General features: G+C 49.3%; 1 protein-coding gene, 1 long non-coding RNA gene and 2 pseudogenes across 7 annotated transcripts in view; all 4 read right to left on the bottom strand.

Annotated features, from left to right (window-relative positions):
• Positions 1–7,601: 7,601 nt before the first annotated feature.
• Positions 7,602–11,786, bottom strand: C5h1orf210 (similar to human chromosome 1 open reading frame 210). Of its 4 annotated transcripts, none has more exons than XM_087549880.1 (4): positions 11,250–11,786; positions 10,538–10,833; positions 8,548–8,654; positions 7,644–8,376 (listed from the first exon to the last, which is right to left on the bottom strand). In XM_087549880.1, the coding sequence occupies exons 3-4, from the start codon at positions 8,573–8,575 to the stop codon at positions 8,060–8,062; spliced, it is 345 nt and encodes a 114-aa protein (XP_087406006.1). In that variant the 5' UTR covers positions 8,576–8,654; positions 10,538–10,833; positions 11,250–11,786; the 3' UTR covers positions 7,644–8,059.
• Positions 11,787–12,882: 1,096 nt separating this feature from the next.
• The window catches only part of LOC148006012 (uncharacterized), a 20,777-nt gene continuing 9,067 nt past the window's right edge, over positions 12,883–24,592 (bottom strand). Inside the window, exons 1-3 of one of the 2 annotated variants that reach the window (XR_015620464.1) lie at positions 23,897–24,281; positions 16,341–16,482; positions 13,496–16,191 (exon numbers count right to left, since the gene is read on the bottom strand). This is a non-coding gene — a long non-coding RNA (uncharacterized LOC148006012). Of the gene's footprint in view, positions 16,192–16,340; positions 16,483–23,896; positions 24,282–24,592 lie in introns of those variants that run through there. The other variant, XR_015620465.1, reaches the window with a different exon arrangement.
• Rps5-ps1 (ribosomal protein S5, pseudogene 1) lies at positions 16,023–16,661 on the bottom strand (annotated as a pseudogene).
• Positions 17,358–17,753, bottom strand: Tmem258l2 (transmembrane protein 258 like 2; annotated as a pseudogene). Its single transcript, XR_015620463.1, has one exon. The product of XR_015620463.1 is annotated as a transmembrane protein 258 like 2 (transcript).

Genomic DNA, 24,592 nt, shown 5'->3' with positions numbered 1-24,592 from the left:
ACTGCCTGGCTCCCCTGGAGAGATAGGGATTAGCCTGAGGAGGAAAAGACAAGATGGCTAACTAAACACCCCAGAAATGCTGTCTCAGCTGCCCCTGAGAGGCTGGGAAGAGGAGCTCAGAGAGAGGGGAGCAAAGGACATAAGCAATTTAGAGGCAGCAGAGAGGGTGTATGAGGCTGAGGAGAGGTGAGGAAGAAGGCTAGAAAGGGGGTGCTAGGCGAGGGCTTCAGGGGTCTCTTTATAGTAGGCCATTTCCTTATGGCCAAGAGGAAGCTAATAAAGGTTGTTCCCGGTTTGGTAGCATGAATATGTGTGTGGTGTGCGTTCGTATATGCATGGACACATGAACACGTGCACACGAGAATGTGCGGCTCTGAAGTTGACTCTGGGTGTCTTCCCTCACCTTTCTCCACCTTACATTGGGGCACGGGGGTGGGGGGGGCACTATCCCTGAGCCTGAAGCTTGCTGTTCCAGGTAATCTGCAGCCCAGCTTGACTTGGAGACTCCCCAACTCCACTGAGCTTGGGGGTCCAAATGCTAGTACTTGCATGGCAAACACTCTACTCTGGAAGCCACTTCCCAGGCCATTGTGAAGATTTTACACAGAAACAGCCTCGACAGAACCGTGTGTTCAGGGGAGCCTACGTCTGTGTCTGCACATGGTGGATTTGAAAAGGGACAGACATGGAGCTAGGGAAGCAGTTGAGAAATCAGTGCACAGTCCAGATGTAAGGTAATGGGACTTAGATGTAAGGTATCGGGGTGCTCCAATAAAGCTCCGAGATGCAATGGATGCTGGGAAAGTGGGCCCATAAAGGAGTCCAGATAGGAGAGATGTGGTTGATTAAGCTGTGATCACCTAAAGATGCAAGACAGAAGTCAGTCTTGGAGTAGGGAAGGCAGGTGGCCCAGGGTACAAGGTGGCTGGAATGAGCTTGCGTCTCCCTTTGGTAAAGATAAGGAAGAAGATGGACACAGGTGAGTTTGTGGATTTGAAGCAGAAAACCGAGGGAGGCCCTCACCCATGGCTATTCTCCCTGCAAACCGGAGGCAGTTTTAAAGGGAGCTTTATGGAGGAGGATCAGAGGTATGACTGTTAGGCAGGAGGTTAGCTCTAGGAGAAACTGATGGTTGGTCCTCCAAAATAGGACATAAGGAACAGTAGGGCCTCCCACTGGCCCAGCTCAGAGGCCCTAAAGCAAGATACAAAGACTAAGTGACCAAGGGAGCATGCCCAGAGTGCTACTACCCTTTCACCTACATTTCAACTTCGGGCACTTGAATGTCTATACATACTATTGCATTCTATACACCTTTTTAGAATAGATCGCAATCTGGGTACAATGGGCTTCTGAGAAAAATACACTCATTTGCTGGAAGTTCTAGGCCTGGAGGAAGTATAAGAGAGGGAACATCAGGAATCGGAGAAATATAAGCCCTGTTGCCTGCTGGGATCTGGGATGTAGGTGCCCATTTCTGTGCCCTTTCTGAAGAACATGTTTTTGTTTCCTTGCTTGCTAACAGGAGCTCTTCATGGCTCCCTTTATTACAAGGTCCAGTTGGAATTCTCTTTCTGGAGCACAGGAGTGGAGATTGCTTCTGGGGTTGAACCAGGAAACCTGGGACCTCCCCTGTGGCATGACAAGAAAACCCCAAGTTTCCATCAGCAGCCACGGCTTGAGGCCAGGATGCAGACATGGGTAGCAGTTGGCTCTGGGCTGGAGTCTCACTGGGACGTGAAAAGGTCCTATGGAGAAAAGATGGGGCAGGAAAACCCAAGTACTATGGAAATATTGACATGATGGACCTCAAAGTCCAAACTGGGGGACAAAGAGGACCAATGGGAGCAAGTTAGGGGAGGCAGAGGCAGGCAGAGCTCCGTGAGTTCAAGGCCCACTTGATCGATATAGCAAATTCCAGGCCAGTCAAGGTTACATAGTAAGACCTGGCCATTAGATAGATAGATAGATAGATAGATAGATAGATAGATAGATAGATAGATAGATAGATAGATAGATATTCAGACCGGCCTTGAGCAAAACATTAGCAGGTGAGTTACAGAGGGGAACTTGGTACTCTCCCTCCTGAGACTATAGTGTTAGCATTCTGTCTAAGCTCTGCCCCACAGTTACCTGGCAACGGGCAGGTATGCCTGACTCACTATAAAAAGCGCCGTTTGCCCTGTCTTCTTGCTCTCTTGCTCTTTTGCTCCTCTCTTGCTGTTGCCTTCCTGCCCCCATTCTCTCTCCATTCCCTTCCCCCCTCTCTCCATGCACTCATGGCCAGCCTCTACTCCTCTTCTTCTCTACTTCTCTCTCTCTCTTTTTCTCTTTCTTTCTCTCTCTTTCTCTCTCTCTCTCTCTCTCTCTCTCTCTCTCTCTCTCTCTCTCTCTCTCTCTCTCTCTCTCTCTCTGTCCCTACTACCCTCTTAACTCCACTCTCCATGCCCTAAACAGACTCTATTCTATACTATTCCATCGTGTGGCTGGTCCCTTATGGGGAAGGGAAGGGATGCTTCAACATGAGCCTGTGAAGCACCCCCTCCCCCCCATACCTCACCACACCTCCATAGAACACATCCCCCTCTCTTTATCTTTTTATAAACACGTCAATAGTCAAGCTCTATATCCTCAGGCACGTCTCCGTCCCAGGTACGGATGAAACCCATCCAGGAGTATTCTTGTCTGAGTCTTGCTACTGGATCCAGGTATGACCATGGTGTCAGTTGCTGAGAGTAGCTGGCAAGTGGCAGCTAAGGTGTCGGTCTGTACAGCAGAGGAGAAAGTAGAGTATCAATGCTGAGCTTGCTGTTCATTTGACTGTTTTTATAGCATCTGAGGTTTTCATCCAAATCCTTTCTATCCTCACCAGATCTGGGTCCTGGGAAGCCACCTTTCAAATCTCCAGCAAGAAGTGAATGAGAAGGGAGACTTAGCAAGCTCCTCCCTCAGAATGAATACGGGCTGCCCATTGTACAGAACGATTGTGGAGGGGCCAATCATTAGGGCCATAGTTAGCACCTACTCTAAGTTTCATCTAGAACTCAGTCTCACCAACAACAATAGGAAGTAAATACCGTTACTGTTACTGAGAAGTTGAGAACAGATAGGTTCGGTAACTTGCCCAAGGTCGCACAGTGTGTCAGTGTCAGAACTGGGCTTTGAATTAACCTGTCCTCTGAAATCACTGCTAGGCTGACGTTGAGAGAGAGAGAGAGAGAGAGAGAGAGAGGAGAGGAAGAGGGTGAGAGAGAGGGAGGGATCCAGAAGTCAATCTCAAGTGTCCTCAAAAGTCATTCACCTTAATTTTCCAGGACAGCGTCTCTATTGGCCTGATGTTTGCCAAGTAGGATAGGTTGGTTGGGCAGCAATTCCCAGGGATCCTCCTGTCTCTGCCCTCCCTCTCCAGTGCTGGATTACGCCATGCCCAACTTTTTTTTTTCTTTTTTCTTTTTTCTTTTTTCTTTTTTCTTTTTTCTTTTTTCTTTTTTCTTTTTTCTTTTTTCTTTTTTCTTTTTTCTTTTTTTCGGAGCTGGGGACCGAACCCAGGGCCTTGCGCGTGCTAGGCAAGCGCTCTACCGCTGAGCTAAATCCCCAACCCCCCATGCCCAGCTTTTTATATTTTCTCAGATACAAACTTAAACGTGACATCCTCTTGTCCGTGCATCAAGCTCTACCAACCAAGTTGTCTCCCGAGCCTGGGAGTTTCTTAAACTTCCTGTCTGTGGCTTTCACAATTCTGCCCTCATCTTCAGTCCTCCCACAGCATAAGAGACGTGGTCACACCTTTGCGAGCAGCCAAGAAGCCAGGTTCTCCCTCAGAATCAGGTCTGGAATGGGGGCCTCTGGGGCACAACATGTAGTGGTTACTGGTGAGGAGTGGGCTGTGACAAGCTAGGGCCAGGACCTGAGGCCAGAAGAGGCCAGAAGAGGGAGAGGGTTAGTAGCTTCCCTCTCCTCCAGAGATCAGCACCTTGACCCTGGAAGCCCATGACCCAGGTGAGGTGCCCTCCCTGTGCCTGGAACCAAACAAGCAGAACACTTGGGAACAGGTTGCCCCACAGAATCAAATGAGTCCTGGGAGGACAGGGGCCAAGGTTCTGTGAATTCAGGGTCTTGTTCAGTCAGGCCTGGCATCTAACAGCAGGTTCTGAGAGGAAGCCAGGCCTAGGGAGCCTCGAGTCCTGTGGGCGGGACAAGCAACAGCTAATTTTGAATCAATCGGGCACTCACCATCTCCTGGGACCCAGGTTCCAACCCATGTTCTGAAATCTATGTAGGAATTTGAATGGCTCTCAGGCTCAGAACTACACTCAGGGCTGTTCCACCTCAGTGGAGGTTGAGGGTAGAGAGAAGGTCAAACCATGTTTGCAGTAGCTCCTCCCTCAGAGGTAGGAATGTACCATAGTCCCTTGGGCCTGCTCTTCAGGGGCCCTCCTTCAGGGTCCTCAGCTGTGGAAGCCTCTGCTCTTCCCAAGCTCCCAAGGGTCAAATCATCTCTGAACTCAGGAACAACTGGTAACTCGGACCCCAAGAGCCAGACTTCTCCCCTCTAGCTCTTTCCTTCTCGTCTCTGGGCCAGGCCCTTCTTTTCAGACAACCCCTGCACGGTGTTCCCCCCACTCTGCTCCTCCCTCAGCATCTCCTCTCAGTAGCCCTCTCTGGCACATTCATGCATTACTATTCTCCATGACCACAGCACTGACACTTCCAAATCCAAGACCCCAGGTTGGACCCTGGTGAACCCTCTGTCTTGGGTATTCTCCCTGGAAATCATTCCTCTGATGTGGAAATGTTATTCTTCAACCTGCTCTCCTGTCACAGGACCCAGATGCCAAGCCAGAAACGAGGGCAGCTCCTCAGGTCCAGAGTCAGCAACCTCTGGTAACTCTCCCCACTTCCTGTCTCTGAAGCCTGTCCCACACTGTAGGCCTCATCACCTGTCAGTCTCCTCCTCCACCCTTCTCCACTCTGCACCCACGATGACTTTGAATGTATGTGTTTATTTGTTTGTATGTTTGTACCTTAGTCTGTGTGCATGCACGGACGCACATGCCATGCACCGCACACACGTTTTTGTGGAGTTGATTCTCTCCTTCTGCCTTTATTTAGCCTCCAGGGTTTGAACCCAGGTCATCACCAGATTTGCATGCTGCTTGCATGAGGTAAGAGCCTTTACCAGCTGCACCATCTCACCGGGCTTACAAGCGGTTTTTGTTTTGTTTTGTTTTGTTTTTCATTTTGGAGGGCTGGGGGAGAGACGCAGACAAGCCGCGCCTCAGCTCTTCTCAGCTGGACTGTCAGCTCTGTCTCTGTTTGAGGCCCTAACCAGAGTTGTCCATTCCAGCTTCACCCCACTTCAGTTCTCTGTCCAGGGACTCTCAGACACCTCATTGTGGCCCATCTGAAACCTTTGTCAAGCCCCTCTCTGCATCGGCCATTTCCCCCAACCCTTTTCTTCTCAATGAGCTTGTCCTTTACGGGCTGATGCTGTGTGGACACAAGCATGGTGGCTGCATAGCTTGTGAAGATGGCTCTTTGTCTGGGAATGATCTGAAACAGATAGCACCCAACACCCCCACCCCGCCAACTCGTGTGTGCTCCAGGACCCTGCCCTTTGAGCCTCCCAAGTCCTGGGTGATTACATCAGAGGTGAAGTCATGAACCAGTTTGGACCAGTGTCTTGCCTGATTGCTTGAAACTGGATTCAAGGTTTTGGAAGTTCTTGGGATAGAGAGTCACATTGGTGTCCCTCTAAATCCAGCCACCAGCCAGAAGGATAGGATGACCTGCTTCCTGCTTCCTAAGTCAACTGTCCTTATTCTATACAAAGCCAGGGTCCTTCCCCAAACTCCTTTCTGCTTATAATAAAAGACACGTAACTCAAGTCCATCTCAAGGTGGCTTCTCTGGCTGAATCTCCCTTCAGCAAGTGTGAGACCTTCTTCCCTCCCTATTGTGCCATTGCCTGTGCACGAAAAGCAGAGGGCAGCTCTAGGGAGTCCGTCTTCCCCACATTTCCCTTTTCTTTCTTTTTCCTTATTTGTTTGTTTGTTTGTTTGTTTGTTTGTTTTTGTGAGACAGGGTCTTTCTACATAGGCCTCGTGTCCTGGAACTCATTCTGTAGACCAGGCTGGCCTCAAACTCAGAGATCCACCTGCCCCTGCCCCTGCCCCTGCCCCTGCCCCTGCCCCTGCCCCTGCCCCTGCCCCTGCCCCTGCCCCTGCCCCTGCCCCTGCCCCTGCCCCTGCCCCTGCCCCTGCCCCTGCCCCTGCCCCTGCCAGGTCAAAGGTGTGCACTACCGCTGCCTGGCCTTCCCGTCACTGAGATTCTTGATGAAATCTTCCATGTTTACCTCTATTTCCTGATCTTTTTAAATTCACTCCTCAGTCATTCAACAAATACCACTGTCCATTGGAATCGTGTAACCCAGAATCCCTTGCAGAAACCAAAATCCATATACACAAGCACCTTACACACAATTGTACAGTATTTGCATATACCGCATGCATAGTCTCCCATCTCATTCCAGTTCCTTTAATTTTATGCATCCGGGTGTTTTGCCTGCATGTCTCTGTGTGTGTGCATGAAGTTCTGGAAGAGACCAGAAGAGGGCGTTGGATTCCCTGGAATTGGAGTTACACATGGTTGTGAGCCACTCTGTGGGTACTGGGAACTGAACCCAGACAGTCAGAAAGAGCAGTAGGTGGTATTAACCACTAAGCCGTCCCTCCAGCCCCACTTTGACTCTTAATAGAATGCCTTCGTGTTGTTCCATTTTCGTGGATTCGGCACAAAATAATGGTGTGTGGGGTGAAGTCAAAGCTTAATTATTTGGGTTTCTGTGGGCATTTTCACCAAATATTTTCCATCCAAGGTTGGTTGAGTCTGTGAATGCAAAGCCCTTGGACATGAAGGGGAGTGTGCTTCTTTAGCACCTGTAAGCAAGCTTGTGTGAGAATCTGAGATTACCCGAAAGTGGAGGGATGGTGTGATGGGAGGAGGGGCTTCAGAGGGAGGGGAGGGGAGAGGGGTTAATGTGATCAAAACGCTCAACACACACGAATGAACGCGTCATTCACCAACAAACAGACTGTTATGCCTTTTAAAATAGTTATTTTGTGCTCGGCACAAGCAAGTCAACACACACATGTAAGAGTCAGATGAGGGGGCTGGAGAGGTGGCTCAGCGGTTAAGAGCACCGACTGCTCTTCCAGAGGTCCTGAGTTCAAATCCCAGCAACCACATGGTGGCTCACAACCATCTGTAATGGGATCCGATGCTCTCTTCTGGTGTGTCTGAGGACAGCTGCAGTGCACTCACATACATGGAATAAATAAATAAATATTTTTTAAAAAAGGAAGAAAGAAAAAAGATGACAGTATTGGGAGTCGGTCCCCTCCCTTCGCATGTGGGTCCTGGGGATCGAACTCAGGACACCAGCCTTGGCAGCAAGCCCCATTACCTTCTAAGCCATTTTAATAAAATAAACTGTAGCCAGAGAGATGCTGAAGGAAAGAAGGTCTGGGCAGTATCTTCCAGCTATGAGCAATGCCTTTAGGTTTGGAGAAATGTAAAAGGAACGATTTCTTATGCTAATCCAACATTAAAATAGATTTATTAATTACTGTGAAAAACATGATATATTATAACCAAGTCATATACTTTATTGAAAAGAAAAAAATATTCGGTAAGAAGTTTGGCACGGTCTTCTGCTGGGACCTGTGTGAAATCCCAGGACTTGTAGGTCGGGGCTGCCTTCGTGAGGGGTGTCAATGCAGCCCAAGAAGTGGGTAAAGTAGGAAGTGGGGGTCAAAGAAAGGCAATCAAGAGGTCTGCTCACAGGGGCCTTTTCCCACGTTCATGCACTGTCAGGCTGTATCCTGGGACAGCGGGGAGCCTCGGAGAGTTAATGAGAAACAGAATTGTCACTTTGGCGACCAATGTCAGAAAACAGGTTCCTGGTCAAGCGTTAGGTACTAGCGAATTCTGACCCTGAGACTTGAGGTGTCACTGTCTTTAAACTGCCAGGCATGGAGGGAAGTGTCCAAAGATGGGACTTATAGAGAGAAGTGGTCCCGGCTTCCTGTAGTCTCCATCTCACCAGCCCCAGGCTGAATGTAATTGTCCTCGATGAAGCCGTCGTCATCCTCATCCTCACCCACCTGTGGGCGGTTCCCAACTCCTGTTCCGGACAGCGGGCGATGCTGGTAGCTGGCACGGTATTTGCGGCAGAGGTGGCACTTGGCAGCGAGTGCTATGAGTATGGAGAGGACCACCGCCCCCAGCACAACCCCTACCAGCACAGGCCATGCCCGGCCCCCGGTGCCCTGTCCAGGATCCAAGGTTGATGAATTGGTGACCCCTAAGGACAAGGCTGAAGAGAAAGAGATGGAGTTACAAGCAGTTACCTGATGGAGCTACTCGGGGGCGGTTGGTGGGGGGCAGGCAGGCTAAGAGAGTGTGGGCAGAGAGAGCCCTTCCTCCCATCTCAGCAGCTGAGGGGACCCAATCTGTCTTCAACCATCCACACCTCTCTACCACTCACTTGAGCTTGCTGCAGTCGTGGACGACATCGGTGAGCCTTGGCTTCTGCCAGAAAAAGTCCTGGCTCCAGGGACACCCAAGGCTCCAGGCAGCCCTGGGGCACAAGCCCTGAAAAATAGAGGTGTAAGGGTTACACAGAGGGCACGCCTTCCACACTAGACTTACAGCCATGTCGGAGTATTATACATCCCACTTCCCACACCACTGGCCCACGAAATAGACCCAAAGCTGCTGCCCGCGGATTTCAGCTCTAGAACTGACCAACAATGGAATTCCTGATGTTCTTAATAGCCATCCCTTAAGGATTTGGCACTAGCAGTGTGCTCACAAAACCCATTACATAAGTATAACGCCATTCCTGCTTTACTGGTGCATGCACTGAGGCCCCAAAATGGAAAGTGATTCAGCTGAGGCCCCAGAATTTGAACTCAGGGCTCTGACACCAGAACGCAGCCTGGCACGCTCCCTGGCAAGCTGATCGCAGTCAGGGGAGAGGCAGTCCAATAGCAATTGTGTGGGGCTACTCAGCTCTGGAGCAGACCTCGACAGAACAGAAGAACATGGAGAACAGAGAGCCAGGCTTCCCCCAGGCCTTCCAGTGGAACCATCTCAGAGGACCACCTAAGTATAAAAAGGGCCCGATGAGGGAGGGTCATGGCACTCGGGGCTGGGAAAGCCTTGGGGAAGGGCGTCTGAGTTTGAGAAGAACACATGTATGAGATGAGGCTCGGAAGCCTCAGAGGGTCAACAGTGTGTGGAGAGATGCATATGAATCTGAGGCACAGCTAGGGAAGGAAGAGGGGGACGGCTGGGGCCAGGCAGTGTCTACTGGAGGGTGTCAAGAGTCAGAAGTGTCCCTGGGCAGAATGGCCAGGCAGGGAACTGAAAACCCAGCTTAGAGGCCTCCCTGGACATACTTCTTCATGTGGTACCCAAAGGATGCCCTCACTCAAGATGCAGTGCCTCCTGCTCCAGTGGCTCAGCCTTCCTTCCTATCCTCTGCCACAGCAGGTCAGGTTACCTGCTCTTTGTCCCTCTAGCTACCCGTCCCCAGCTGCCATCTCCTAACAGGCATCTAACCATCTCCCATCCACTCCTGCAGCCAACTCTGAGTCTAGTACTACAGCTCCCCGACAGGCCAAACGAATCCTGTTCTTAGTTGGGGCACAGGGGAGACTGAAAACCCAGCACGAGACTAAGCTTGTTCACTCCTCAGCTCTCAGAGTTATCATTCAGATCGGACCGTCCTGCTGGTGAGGTTGCTCCAGCGTCTACAGGTGACCTGGGCTTCAGCAGCATCCAGTCAGAACTGGCCTTTACCAGTCACACATTTCCCTGAGGCAGAGGGCTGGGTAGGCTGGTGTGTGCCTGCTGTGGTGGGGGGCTGGGAAGCTGGGTTTCTGGGCTCAGTGCACCAGGCTTGTAAAGTGAATGCAGGAGTGTGGGAGAGAAGCAATTGTGTGGGGGAGGGAAGCCTCAGAAACGGGACGTGCCTAGTTTGCTCATTCATTTCCAAGCAACCTTCGGTTGCCTTCTGGAGACCTAAAAGGCACTCAGTACTCAAAAGACAACTGTTTGTATACTACAATGGGTTCATTTACACCTTTCAAAGGTTTTACACCTGTTCCCTTCTTTCCCTGCCCTGCTCCGTAAATTCTTCCCAAAGATACACACAAAGTCACGTTCCGAATGCCTCTGAACTCACAGCCCACACTTGACTGCCCATCCCCCTCCAACTGTCATTTCACAACCCACAACGCCATAATCACACCCCTCAAATCTGCAGACACACTCGCACTCAACTGGATCTAGTTTCTCTGCTGCACACAGGAGCCCTTGTGGATCAGAAGAAACCTGAGCACCCTCTCCCACGACCCCAACATCCCGTCTCCGCTCCCACCTTCAGACAGTGCACAGTCCGTGGAGGTGGCTTCCGGCTGAGACTGCTGAACCTGGACAGGTGGGCGGGCCAGAGCAGAAGCTTGACTCACCTGGAACGGTGGCAGGGTGGGCGGGGCGGAAGTGCAGGTGAAGGGAGGGCGGACGGCCGCCGGGATTTGCAGTTCCCTCAGCAGAGAGGACTCAGCTCACACCTCACCAAGTGTTGAGGGGGGAGCAAGCTTGCTCCCTCCCCCACTGCCGTGGATTAGTGCAACTGGAATGCAGCAGGGGTCCAGCCTGTCCCTGAAGGGACAGATCTCAGCAGGCGCGGCTACCAGCCCTGATAAACAAATGGATTTCCAGGGCTGGTACAAAGTTCAAAGTTGAAGTTGGGAGTTTTACAGACCTGTAAAGGCAACAAGCCAGATGGTACCATCGGGGGAGAGAGCAGTGAGAAGTCTTCCCAGCCTGAGAGAACCAAGCATGTTCCCATCTCTCCTGAAAAGTGCTAGCACACGATGCGGGCGTGTGTGTGTGTGTGTGTGTGTGTGTGTGTGTGTGTGTGTGTGTGTGTGTGTGTACACTGAAGCATCTACTCAGGGGTTCAAACTTTGGGTCTCCTGGTACCTTCGATCTACTTGCCAGGCCCTTAGGCCTCTCTCTTCTTTCTCTTTGCCTCAATCTTGAGGACAAGTGCCTCATTGTCCTTCAAGATACAGCTCAGGGGTCACCTCTGCCCTGGCCAGCATAGCCTGGGACACCCTTGGTTCAGTGTTTGTCAGGGTCTTGGGCTCATCCCCACCCAGCCTGCCTCCTAGATACCTGGAAGTTCTCCCAGGGTGGAAGATAGCCTCAGATACCCAGCATAGTACCCAAGGCTGGACAAGATCCACAGATAACTCCGAGAGAAAGGACGGCAGGTGTATGGGTACTCCAGGATCCACAGAAGCAGCAGGGCACAGCTGGAGAGAAGGCTGCCCAGAGGAGTTGCCAAGTGGATGATTAAAGAAAAGTTCCAAGAGGTTTTCAATTTACGGACAAAGGGCTGGGGAGTGGGAAGGGAGAGAAGAGAGCAGGAACCGGAAGGGTTAATAATTTACAGGCTTCAGGCCTGAGAAAATCTGTTTTATCTTCTAGAGGATGCGTTAGGATGTTGAGCGGTAGGCATCGCCTGCAGCCCTGGCTCATCCAGAAGCAATGGCTGCTTCTCCACACAGACAAGTTGCCTGTCCCAAAGTCTCTCCCAGTTGGGAGCAACATCCATTTCCTCTTGCCTATAGCCAGCGTGGGTTCAGGGCCTTAAATTGAATGCTTGTCTTAATCTCCATTGCGAAGTACTGTGGCTTTTCAGATCACTTCTTCCCACAACTGCTCCCAAGCCTTGCTGGGGACACTGGTAGGGTGTGGCAGCTTGTAGCAAGGCAAGCCTTTTGGGGCCAACATTGCTAATGGGCACTCGGTCTCTTCCTTTCCAAGATTTCTGGGTCTCATGAGGTGTTTGTTGTGTTGTTTTGGCTAAGTGTATGTTTGATTTTATTTTGAAGCAGGATCTCCCTGTGTGGCCCAAGATGCCTTGGAAAGACAAATCCACCTCTTTCTGCTTCCCACGTGTTGGAGTTAAAGGCATGTGCTGTCCCACTCCGTCTGTCTTGAGGGTTCTTGTTCTGCTTTGCTTTGTTTCGGCAGGAGCATGGCGGGATCGTCTAGAGGTTGGGAGTTAATATTCAAGACCTAGAGTCTGTAAGGATGAAGTCCTCCCCACTTCACCAGTAAGAGCCCCTTGCCACCTCAACTCTGACCCTTCCCAGTCACTGGGCCCCTTCCCACTCTACTCCGTGCCTCAGTTCACCTCCATTCTTTGCCCAGACCCTGCAATGCTCCCGCTTTCTGGGCTCTGCACGCTGTGACCCTAACTTTCCAACCGACACTTACAACTCCTGCACCATAGCTATCTCTAGCTTTCCCCCAGAAAAGTATTCCTCCAAGGCTCCTCACTTCTCCAGTCCCAACTTGGGAGCTTTTAAAACAAAACTTCCCTGCCACTCCCTAGTCTGGGACGCACTGCCCTCTCCTCTCTTTTGCTTTGCCCTTTGCTTCCACAGCTCAGAGCTATGAGCCATCATACGATGTCTGTATCTATCTTGTTATCATGTCTTATCCCCAACATCTGTAATGGTACCAGTGAATATTTCTGAAATAAACTGATGAGTTGACATAAATTAATAATTGATATAAGTAAATAAAGTAAATTAATAATTGACAGGTGAAGAACCTGGGAGGAATGGAGAGGAAGATGGAGATGTGGTGGGATGGAGGTGCAGGTTGAGGAAAAGCGGGATCCCGTGAAAATGGGGAGACAATCTAGACGGCCTGGGAGGTGGGGCCTGGGAGGCGGGGCCTGGGAGGTGGAACAAATGAGAGGGACGTGGATATTATTAAAGGTAAGACAGCGAGGCACCATGAAAAGTGGGTTTTATTTTATTTTTGAAGCTAAGAAATCATTCACCAACAGCTAATCTAATCAACACCTATGATATCTCAGGCACCGTGCTTGTTTTTAATTGGCGACGTTTCTGTAATAGAACCCTATTCTCAAGACCTAAAACCCATCCTGTTGGACACTTTCAAGCATGGAAATTGGTACCTTATGGGATCACAATACTGTGTGGTTCTTACTGAAGTCATGGTACTTTTCTCACACCAAAGGACATTCTCTACCCGTTCCCCCTATCATGTCCTCTGTCCCTGGTTCCAGTACTAGCCCCTTGCCAGGTTAACTCATCACTGGGCCCTTTTTTTCCCAGTCTACATTGTGCCACAGCTCTCCTCTTTTCTTTGCCCCTGTCCCTTCAGTCTGTTGATTTGCCTTTTCTGGACATTTTGTATAAATATAATAATATATGCAACACATACACTTACTTATTTTATTAAAATAGTCTCATTATGTAGCTCTATAATTCACTATGTAGACCAGGTTGACCTCAGACTCACTGCCCCTGCCTCCAGAGTACTAGGATTAAAGGTGTGTGCTTCCTCCACACCCAGTCCTGTGCCAACTTTTGAAAGGACCAGTTCATTGGTTCTCATGGCCATCCTGTGAGGGAGATGCTAATTATCCCCTTGCCAAATGGAGAAAATGAGGCTCTGAGAAAAAGAAATGTCATGAATCCCTGGCAGAGGAAATAAACAAATGGTCCCCTACACACCCATCAGTCCTTTATTCTACGAATATTGACACAATGCACACCATCCCATAAGCGTTTACACAGCTCTGATGCAGTCCGACCTTTCCCTGACACCTGGCAACCGTGAGGTAAGGCTGCGCACGCTGCTGCCATTGGTCTCCCATAACAATGATGGGCACTACCCCAGCTGAGAAAGAAGAGTGTTTCAGATAACAGTGAGTGTTGAAAGTAAAACAGGGACAGGAGAGATGGCTCGGTGGTGAAGAGCACATGTTCCTTCAGAGGGCCTGGGTTTAATTCCCAGCATTCATATGGCTACTCAAAAGCATCTGTAACTTCAGTTCTAGGGCATCTGACACCTCTTCTCACCAGCACTGGACAGGAACTAGCATGCAGCAATCGCATAGGCACACAGGCTGGCAAAACACCACACACATACATTAAAATAAATCATCCTTTTCCAGAGTAAAAGTGCTTCATGTGAACATGGCAGGGGGCTGTGACTTCAGAAGATCGGGATAAGAGGGACTCACTGGCTTAGGCACTTTTCTATTGCTGTGACCAGCACACGGACAGACACAGCTCGAAGGAGGAAGGACTGGTTTGGGCTCACTGTCTCGGACACTTCAGTCTATCACGAGAGGGAAAGTATGCCGGTCGTTCAAGTTGTGGCAAGTGAGAGAGTGTGATGGGAGTTGTTCGTATCAAGGGTGGAAACAGAAGCAGACATCAAAGTAGGAAATGGTCGAAGATGACACACCCTCGAGGACCTAGAAACCTGCCTCCTCCAGTTGGTTTGAGACCCTCCCAGTTACCATCAGTGGCTGCGGACCAAGCATTCTTAACATGAGCCTATGAGCGACATTTCATACCCAAACTCCATCCCCAAAGGCTTATGGTGTAAGAATCTTTAAAATGTGAAATTTAGTCCAACTTCAAGTGTCCACAGAAACTTAATGTTTCTAACATTATTCAAAAGTCTATGTGGAGTCTCCCCTGAAACTCAGAATAATCTCTTAGCTGTGAGTCCCTCCCTGTATGTAAAGTGAAGTTATAAACTCCCAATGTACAGTGGTACAGAGTCAACATTCTTGTAGGTTGATGTCATTATTCAGGTGAAGACAGGTACGGTGGGGGTGGGGGTGGGGGAAGCAGCTGAGAGAACATGGCGGCGGACGTTAAGATTCTTCTCTGTGCACACATAGTTACAGGTTGTTATGACTGTTCTTAAGAAATGGGTGTGTACAGGATTTTGTGTTGTCTACATGGGCAAATTATATCTTATCAATTGGATCAGAGGATATTGTGTGATGTCTTCTTTCATGTGGCAACTTAATTGAGTTCAAGAGAGTGTATGGTTGCCGGATGTACTGGGCCAGCCATGGAATTAAGATGCTGTATGCCTGGCCTGGTGGAAACCAGCCAAGAGAGCTGTGAGTGGGGGTGGGGCGGCCTGACAAGGTGCTGTGTTGGAATGGCTCGCAGACAGTGGGCTCAAAAAGTACACGGGGAGGGGTTGGGGATTTAGCTCAGTGGTAGAGCGCTTGCCGAGGAAGCGCAAGGCCCTGGGTTTGGTCTCCAGCTCCGAAAAAAAGAACCAAAAAAAAAAAAAAAAGTACGAGGGGGAGGGGGGAGGAGGAAGGGGAGGGGGAGGGGGAGGGGGGAGAGATAAATTAGCGCTAGTTCCAATGGCCCGCTGGAGCTGGAACTAGTGAGAGCATGACCGCCAGGGTATGCACAGGAACCGGTCGTGCTAGAGTTTTTATTTTTACTGCAACACATTCTATCTTAAAAGGAGAGGGATCAGGGTTGGGGATTTAGCTCAGTGGTAGAGCGCTTGCCTAGCAAGCGCAAGGCCCTGGGTTCGGTCCCCAGCTCTGAAAAAAAAAAAAAGAGAGGGATCTTGCTATGAGAAGAAAGAGTGAGATCAAAGCAAGGCCAGTGAGGCTAACGTTAAGCCTCCGTAGTGCCATGACCAACATCCAGGGACAGCGTATCATGACATGAGCTCCCACAGACCTAGACAGCATTGTCTCTGTGGCTTATTTTGTTCTCAGCACACATGGCCTCTTCTCTTGGTCTTGCAGGTCCCTTTTGTACCTGCAGCTCTCCTCGGAAGACACCACGTTCTGGCATCTCAGACATCCTAGAGTCTCCACTGCAACTTGGGACTTATTTCGCGGGTTTATCGATAACTGGTAGGGACCTCAACCCTATTACATTGCCGGGCCTCACGGTTCCTCTCTGGAATCTTTAAGAATGGTTATCCAACTCCGTTGGTCAGCACTACATGAATGATACCAAGTTCTAATGCCAGCTTCAGCAGCTGTCATGCTCATCGGACCACGGTTGCAGAAGAGTGTCTGGGTGGTCGAAGTTGGAAAAACTACCTTTTTTGGGAGAGGGGGCATCCCAAAGGGCACACAGTTTATTAGGCAGCAGCTGGGAAATCAGTGCCTAGGCTTGGCCGAACGCTTCAGTTCGTCTTTCTTCTTGATGTTCTAAGAGTTGGAGGAGCCCTTGGCAGCATCGATGAGCTCATCTGCAAGGTCTTGATGTTCCAGAAACCTCGGGAGCACCTGTGCACAGCAACCAGATGGCTTGATTCACTCGGCACAGTGGGGGAATGTCCACAGCCTGCCATGTCACCGGTGGCCCACCCAATCTGTGTTGAGTCTTCCCGAGGGGCAGGGGGGTGGGGTGGGGGGAACTTGATGATGGCACTCACCAGGACCTGCAGAAGGTTCTCACCAGTGAGCAGGTGGATAATCTCAAAGGCACACTTGATAGGACGTTGTGCTTTGCAGAATGTACCGTTTCATACTGTAGGGCAGGTACTTGGCATACTTCTCCTTCACAGCAATGCAATCCTGTGGAGAAATATCATTAATCTGCACATCATTACTGCTCCATTTCCTAAAGGGCTTGATGTCTGGGTTTCTGCCACCGCTGGTGTGACTGTCTCCCACTCTTGTCATTCTGAAGGCGCAGACCAGGCTTCTCGGTAGCTCTGTGTGGACCATGCACCGTCCTGGCACAGATATGAAGATGGAAAAACACTTCTTTCAATGGACCCACTGGAGTAGAACACATGGTGGTACAGTCTTTGCAAAGGAAAGGTAGGGTTTTACCAGTTCCTGAAGGTATTCAAGGCATCTTTTTTCCTATGCACAGCTCTGTGAGTCTCTCTGTCTCTCTGTCTCTCTCTGTCTCTCTGTCGTCTCTCTCTGTCTCTCTCTGTCTCTCTGTCTCTCTCTGTCTCTCTGTCTCTCTCTCTGTCTCTCTCTGTCTCTCTCTGTCTCTCTCTGTCTCTCTCTCTCTCTCTCTGTCTCTCTCTCTCTCTGTCTCCCTCTCTCTGTCTCTCTCTGTCTCTCAATTTCACACACACTCTCTTGCTCTCACTCTCGCTTTCACTCTCTCTTTTGGTACAGAATCTCTTTATGTAACCCTAGTTGTTCTGGAACTTTCTGTGTAGATCAGGAGACCAAGTTGGCCTTGAACTCACCGAGATCTTCTTGCTTTTGCCTCTTTTTTTTTTTTTTTTTTCCGGAGCTGGGGACTGAACCCAGGGCCTTCCACTTGCTAGGCAAGTGCTCTACCACTGAGCTAAATCCCCAACCCCTTGCCTCTGTCTCTTAACTGGGATTAAAGGTGTGCACCACTACAGCTTCTCTTTAATGGTCTCTCTCTCTCTCTCTCTCTCTCTCTCTCTCTCTCTCAACTATGGCTTCCTTACCCACAACTCTTTTTTTTTTTTTCACACATCTGCCTTTATTGTAAACAGCAGGTGGGACATGTAGCAATGGTAAAAAATTAATTTACAAAAGCAGAGAATTGGTGAGCCGCCTGGTGGGTACCCTTGGACACTCATACGTAGATGCTCACCCACAGCAGGAGGAAGAGGACTCCAAAGCCCATGAAGAGGGAGGCCACCAAGGAGATGAGGAGCTCTTTGTAAACATCGCACGTGTACTTGGTAGAGGTGACCTCATAAACGAAGAACCAGGCAGTGAAGAACATGCCGATGGCCAGAAGTACCACAGTCAGGTGAGGGAAGACAGCTGGGTTCACTGGGCTGGTATACCTACTCATGGCCTCGAGCTCCATTTTGCCCCGCACAGGATAAACCACTGATCGCCCACCCACAACTCTTTTACTTTTCCCCTCTCTGCTATTTGTTGGCAGTCCTCACTATAAACCTAACTAAAGTCAGTCAGCCATAACTGCACTGCAGCCTGAATGCTGGGCCACCTTGGAGTTTTCTCTGCTGAATTAGCACATCATTTGTGAATTCAGTCTCACTCAGTGTTTCAGAATAAAGGGAAAATGCAGACAAGCCCTTGCCAGAATATAACAGGAAAAGCCTCTCACCCAAATTCACAGTACTTTTGTTCCTGTTGAGGGCTGCCACCCTAGCATAGCTGTAGCCATTTTGTTCCATGCCTGCCAGCTATTTCCTATTATTGCTGTAACATGTCTGCCAGTCATTGACGCAGAAAAGTAATTGGACTCAGAGCAAGATCATGCTGATTACATATCCTATTATATTCGGTATGAGGCTTGTTAGTCTTAAGAATTCCCATAAAGCTTTACATAGGACCCATCAAATTAAAGGTCAACGTGAACTGTTATGTCTAAAATGGCTTGAGTCGGAGCTGACCACCAGGCAGCACTTCCTGCATCTGCATATGAGTTTATTGTGGGGTTTGCGGTTTTAACCTTTATGAGCTGACAGAGAAAGTTGTTTGGGGTAGTGGCTCTGCCCTTGAATTCTGGGCTATGGCCCTGATCAATCGGTTACAGGGTGTACATTCAATAAAGCATCCCAGTCTGACTGAGATCGGTGTTTGTGTGATTTTTAGGCAACTCCTGACCCAACAGTTCCCATCTGAAACTTCATGACCACAGCCTTTATTGTCCACACTCCTGCCAGGATTCCAGCTTCTGAAATCCCACAAAGTCACCCATTAAATTCTGCTTGTAGTATTTTAGGGCTTCTGTAGACTGCTTCTCCAAATGCTTCCAAATTCCTACCAAAAACTGGCTCTAAAGGCCTAAAAGCCACATGGTTAGATTTAATCAAAGTAGTGTCCCCACCGCTGATGCAAAATTTACAACATTTAATAACTATTACATTTTTTTTTTTTTGGTTCTTTTTTTCGGAGCTGGGGACCGAACCCAGGGCCTTGCGCTTCCTAGGTAAGCGCTCTACCACTGAGCTAAATCCCCAGCCCCAACTATTACATTTTATTAGTAATTTTTTTATTTTTGCACACGTGTGCACACACACACACACACACACACACACACGCTACAGCATGCTTGTGGAAGTCAGAGGACAACCTTCAGGAGTCAGCTCCCCCTTTCTACCACGTGGATTCCGGGGATCAAACTTAGATCATCAGGCTTGGTAGCAGGTTCTTTTACCCAGAAACCATTTTGATGGCCCACAATAAAAATATATATATATATATATATATATATATATATATATATATATATATTTAATGAATAACTTTTCTATCACTGTGACCACACTACCTGACAAAAAGGAATTCAGGGAGGGAAGGTTGGTCTGGGTTTACAGTTTGAGAGGCTCTCAGTCCAAGATGGCAGGGAGGGTGTGGCTAAGGAGCCAGTTCGCCTAGGGAAGCATGTCACAGACTGTTTACAACATGGTGTGCAGACCAACAAGCGGAGAGCAAGACAGGAAGTGGGCGGAGACAACATACTCCCCAGTAACCCAGTGGCCTACCAGTTAGGCCCCACTCCTCAAAGTTTTGAGAACTCCCCCAAACAGTACCGCCAGCCGGGGAGCAAGCATTCAAAGTATGAGACTGGGGGAGACACTCCGGGGTCAAATCATAACCCTGACTGTAGAGGGAGGGCTGGATGAAATGAGATCATGACCGTGTCAATATCTGGGGAGAAGAAAAAACAGCAGAGAGCACGGCTGCCTTGCCCAAACAATGGGAACGATGCTACTAGACAGAGTGTGCAAGGAAGGTGAGAAAATGAATATCAGTGTCTCAGGCTTGTAAGTCTGTTCCGCCTGAGGGTGACCCATTCACTGCAGTTTTGAACTTGAGGAGCCCTGGTAGAAGCAGGGAGGTCAGCTTGAAGGCTGATGCAAGCATTTAAGTCAGAGTAGATGTGGCCTCAGGGAAGCCAGGAGGCAGTAGAGAAAATGTTCAGATTACAGATACAACTTGACAGCCAAGTCGATAAGATTTGCATATTGGATTTCGGATTTGGCAAAATGACAGAAATCAAGAATCCCGTCCAGAAGATCAGAGCCAAAGCAGGAAGACCATAGTGGGACAAGATATGGGGAACTCTGCTGCTAGGACCCTCAGTTTGGGGGCGCATTGGATACCTAAGAAACATCCTAGAAACACATACAGTATGCATAGTATAAAGTGGCCCAGATGTAGCAGTCCTGAGCATGTATGATGGAGAACCAGCAAAATGTGGAAACCAGCAAACAAAACAAAACAAAACAAAACAAAACAAAAATTGTGGGTCTGGGCAAGATAGCCAACTAGCAGGTGAGAGAGAAAACCATGGAGCGTGCCAGAGGTCAGGGAGAGGAGAGGCAGGCCAGGAGACTGGTGAACTAGGGAGTGGCCTGTGTGGTTAAGAGGCAAACCAGTGACGGGCGACCTGGCCAGAGAACAAAGCATTTAAAGGGAGAGGGCTTGGTTAGCTCTTAATGCTACAAGTAAGTCAATTATGCTATGAAACTGGCAAGCGGGAGTCTCTGAGTACCTTGACCCCCCTGATTTGTGGTGTGCTGGATTGAAGGGTACATGTGCCTGCAAACAGAAAATCAGAGACGACTCTCTTCGGGGAATTCTGCTGTAAAGAAACACAGAAACAGCAGACACTGGAGAGGGGCCTGGAGAAGGAAGAAAATGATTTTCTTTGAGGAGGGACTATGTTCATATGCTGATCAGAATAACGCAGGGGAGACTGGAAGGAGCTCGATGAAACGGAGTGGGGCTATTCCCAAGGAGTCAAAGGTGGGGTCAGGTGCACAGAACTAGCTTTGGAAAGAGTTCCTCTGAGTCACACGAGGAAGGTGACCTATATAGGTAAATACATCAGGGCTTAGGTGCAAGCTTCAGGAAGTTCTCTTTGGTGGCGTTGTTTTTCCAGAGCAATAGGAAGCGATGTGCAGGAAGCGTGGGATGGGGAGGCTGAAGTTGGAGGAGAGAAGGGTGGGAATTCATCACCCCAGGGAAGGGAGAGAGAACAGGTTCAGTGTGTGATCAGTCTAGTGCTGGTGTCTTAGCTGTCTCTCTCATTGCTGTGGCCGAATAGCTGACAAAGGCAGCTTACAGGAAGAGGGATTAATCTGGGGGTCACAGTATAAAGAAAGGGACAAAGTCCATCATGGTGGGAAGGCATAGCGGTGGAAGCATAAAGTCGCTGGTTATGTCCTGTTCTGGTCACATAGGCCACAGTCAGATGGCAGAATCGTGAAATCTGGTGCTGCACCTGCCTTCTCCATTTTCCCAGAATTCTTAGTCAGTCCACTAGGGGATGGTGTCACTGCTTTCTGGGTGGGTCTCCCCTCGTCAGCTAAACCTCCCTGGAAACAGCCTCACAAACACACCTAGCATTCTCTCCTGGGTGATTCTAATCCAGTCAAGCTGACTGGAAGATTAACCAGCATCAGGCGACTGTGTTTGTTTCTCTGCCATTCCAAGAGTAAGTAGGTGGGGAGAAGGTGAAGAGAGGGCCTCAGTCCTGGGGATCCGCCAGGCAAGGATGACCAAGTGACTGAGAGAGGGGCCAAGGGACTTGGCTGTGGCAGGGGAGTGGGCACAATGGAAAGGCTGGGCAGGCATACTAGAGAGGTTATGTGGGAGACAGGAGGAGGCGGGTGGACAGTAGCACCAGGAAGTGAGTTGCTCTGGGGATCCAATCCTTGATAAGACAGGTTCTGGGCTATCTGGTGTGATCCTGAGGTGGGGCCTGTACAACAATGGTGATTTCACTCTTATCTGAAGTATGCCGCTAACCTTCTGAGTCAGGGTTCCTAGGAGAACCTTCTAAAAACGCCCTTAATCAGTAACAGCTGGAGTTCAAACCCAGGCTTCCAACTCCAGCCCTGGCCCAGCACTTTTTCCGGATACCTCCCAGCTATTCTCTCTGCACTGATGACTTAAACGTCCCGCCGAGGTGTTCAATTCCACACAGCCATTTGGAGTGACAGATAGCCATCACTTCTTTTCAAAGGCATGATCATATTTCCCAAAGGAAGCTCAGAGTGTCATCCAAGCTCAGCAAGGACGCTGAGCAGGCAAAAGATGAGAAGCCCTGTACCCCACTTAACACTGGCTCCCTTCTCCGTAGACCTGACCACTCCTCGAAGCAGTCATGACTTTTAATCTGAGAGCCTTAGCCCTCCTGTTTCTAAGGTTTCTTGTTTGTTTATGTTTGTTTGTTGTTTGTTTGAAGCAGGGTCTCGTGCAGGCTGACCTCCAATTCACAATGTAGCCAAGGCTAACTTTAAATTTCTGATTCTTCTGTCTCCATCAACCAAGTGCTGGGCATACAGGTTGGGGCCACCATGCCTAGCTGGCAGGGTCCTTTGAAAAGGGCTTTAAGAGCAGAATAATGAGTGTGTATATTGTGCCAGAAGTGCACACATCAGCCCAGCACTGGTAGATAGATGCTCAGGGTTAACCTGTTGGATAAAAATGCACAGCTAGAATTCCACTAGCTGGCTCTGGGTTAAAAGAGCGGGGTGTGTGTGTGTGTGTGTGTGTGTGTGTGTGTGTAAGGGTGGGACTGGGAGGAGAGAGAGAGGCTGTGATGGGGATATAAACTGAAAATAATAATAATAAATTATTAAAAAACAAAACCAAAAATACTGCTGTTTGCTTTCCCGTTCTTCTCGAGGGGACCTCTGTTTGACTGTAAGTAACACTGCTCTGGAATGGTGAATGAAGCCAGAAGGGGCTGCCAACTTCTTTGCTTCTAGTCACTTCCAGTCTTCCTGGAACTTGGGAACAACTTTAAGAAGACAGAAGGACTTTCTGTGGAGGCTGGCATTTCCCTGCTCCTTCTCTGTTCTGCTGTTGCCAAATCCGACACATGTCCCAGCGTTCACAGTATTACTAAAGTCCCACTGAGGACTGAGCTCGAAGCTGAGTAAAAATGAGGCCCCCGCCAGGTGTGACAGCATACACTATAATGTCATTGCTTGGGAGGATGAGGCAGGGGGATCTCTGAGAGTTCCAGGTCAACCAGCCAGGGTAATAGTTAGAGCCTATCTTAAAAGAAAAAAGCAAACAAGAAGACCTCTAACCCAATTATCACTAAGGGATCAATGCATTCAGTAACTGAAAGGACCCTCCCCAGGAAGCCCCCAAGACACCTGAGTCCATTTCAAGGCCACGGAGTCTAAGGTTTTTTTTTTTTTTCTGACTCAAAGCCCAGGACCATGTTGTTCCAGGAATCACTGAGGAAGAGTTTACTAAGCCTCAGAAGTCCCCAGCCACACCACCCTGAAACTCCAGTAAAATTATCTCATAGAGTTGCCACATCGGATTCATCACCCAGGTTCCTGAGACAATTTCATCAGGAGTTCCTGGTTCCACCTGGCCACATGTGCCACTGAAAAAGAACTAAATGGCACATGCGGTATTAGTGACCTGTTTTGATGCTGTGAAACAGCCGACAAGAGCAATTTAAGGATGGAGGGAGTGCTTCTGGTCCCTCCGGCAGGGAAGGCGTGGTGGCAGGAAGAGGAGGTGGCTGGCTACATTGTATCCAGTCAGAAAGCAGAGCATGCTGTTTGAGTTACACATAGCTCTTTTCTCCTCTTTCTCTTCTCTAGGACCCCAGCTACTGGAAGGGTGCCACCCATTGTCCCTGTGGGTCTTCCTAATCTAGATAATCTCTCACACATATACTTGGAGACCTGTCTCCACAATGACTCTAAATGATAATTCATAGTCGAACTTTAAAGCGCACAGCATAACTGTAGCATCTCATGGACCCTCCTTCCCTGCTCTGTTACCTCTCCAGCAGTGAGGCCTACTGGGAGCAGAAGCAGAAGTAGTCAGCCATTCAGCTGCCACCTCCAACCCTGAGGAATAAACCCATATAAGTGGCCACATTTGGTTAACGAGCCAGACACAGCTGCCAGCATATCACCCCCCCCACACACACACCCCCGACACACACACACCCTGTCTATGTACAGCAGGAATAGTCATGTTGGCTGTATTCTTGCAGTCCTGGAGAGAAAGGATGAAAGTGGGTGTCTACCTGAGTTCCACTGGTACTGGACCGGTTCAGGGGTAGAAAGCCTCTGAAAGCACACGCCACTTAGACCTGGAAGGAGGTGCTCTCCCATGTGTGTAGGAAGCCCATGCTGTATTCGCTTGCAAAAATGCAAAGGAGTCGGTGCACTTTGAGCAAACGTCTCTTCTGCAGGTTCATGGCAAAGGCTAGACAGCAAGTGTCACCGAGCCTACAGGAAAAAGGCGGTATGGAGAGGGCAGAGCTGGGGCACTGCCTTCAAACCATTTTATATCTCCCTGCCCCACCACTGCGAGCTCCAGAGGACTTGCCACCACCTTTCGCCACCATAAAGGGAGCATATCAAGATCAAGTAAGATTGAGTAACCAGAATACACTCCAGCAGACAGATCCCGGTGGCTGTGGGCCTGGTGGCAGTATTCCCTCACAAAACGTGCCTTGCATGCTAAGTAGGCTTGCTGTTGTTTGAGATAAAAAGACAATAGGTTACTTGTGTCAATGTGCCATTGGATGCTATTGGTTCTAGGTTTTCAGAGTGACCTGGTGTAATTTCAAGGCCTGAAAAGTTCTTGCCAGCCCATCTCTCCTGGTCCACCTTTTGCCTTCTTGGGGTCATCCATTGCCCCGCCAGAGCTGAACCCATTGTTTTGTTGATGTTGTTTTAAGACTAAATTTCCCATGCTTTCTGAGTTCACAGTGATT

The sequence above is a fragment of the Rattus norvegicus genome, chromosome 5 (genome assembly GCF_021556685.1).
Source record: "Rattus norvegicus strain SHRSP/BbbUtx chromosome 5, alternate assembly SHRSP_T2T, whole genome shotgun sequence".
Lineage (NCBI taxonomy): Eukaryota > Metazoa > Chordata > Mammalia > Rodentia > Muridae > Rattus > Rattus norvegicus.
The sequence above is the reverse complement of the archived record's forward strand: the minus strand, read 5'-3'. Positions and strand labels throughout refer to the sequence as shown.

Bases quoted from the DNA above. Each gene is read 5' to 3' on its own strand.
- C5h1orf210 (XM_087549880.1), bottom strand. From the start codon at position 8,575: ATGTCGTCCACGACTGCAGCAAGCTCAA. The intron at 8,377-8,547 runs GTGAGTGGTAGA...CTTTCTCTTCAG, and splicing joins CACGACTGCAGCAAGCTCAA to CCTTGTCCTTAGGGGTCACC.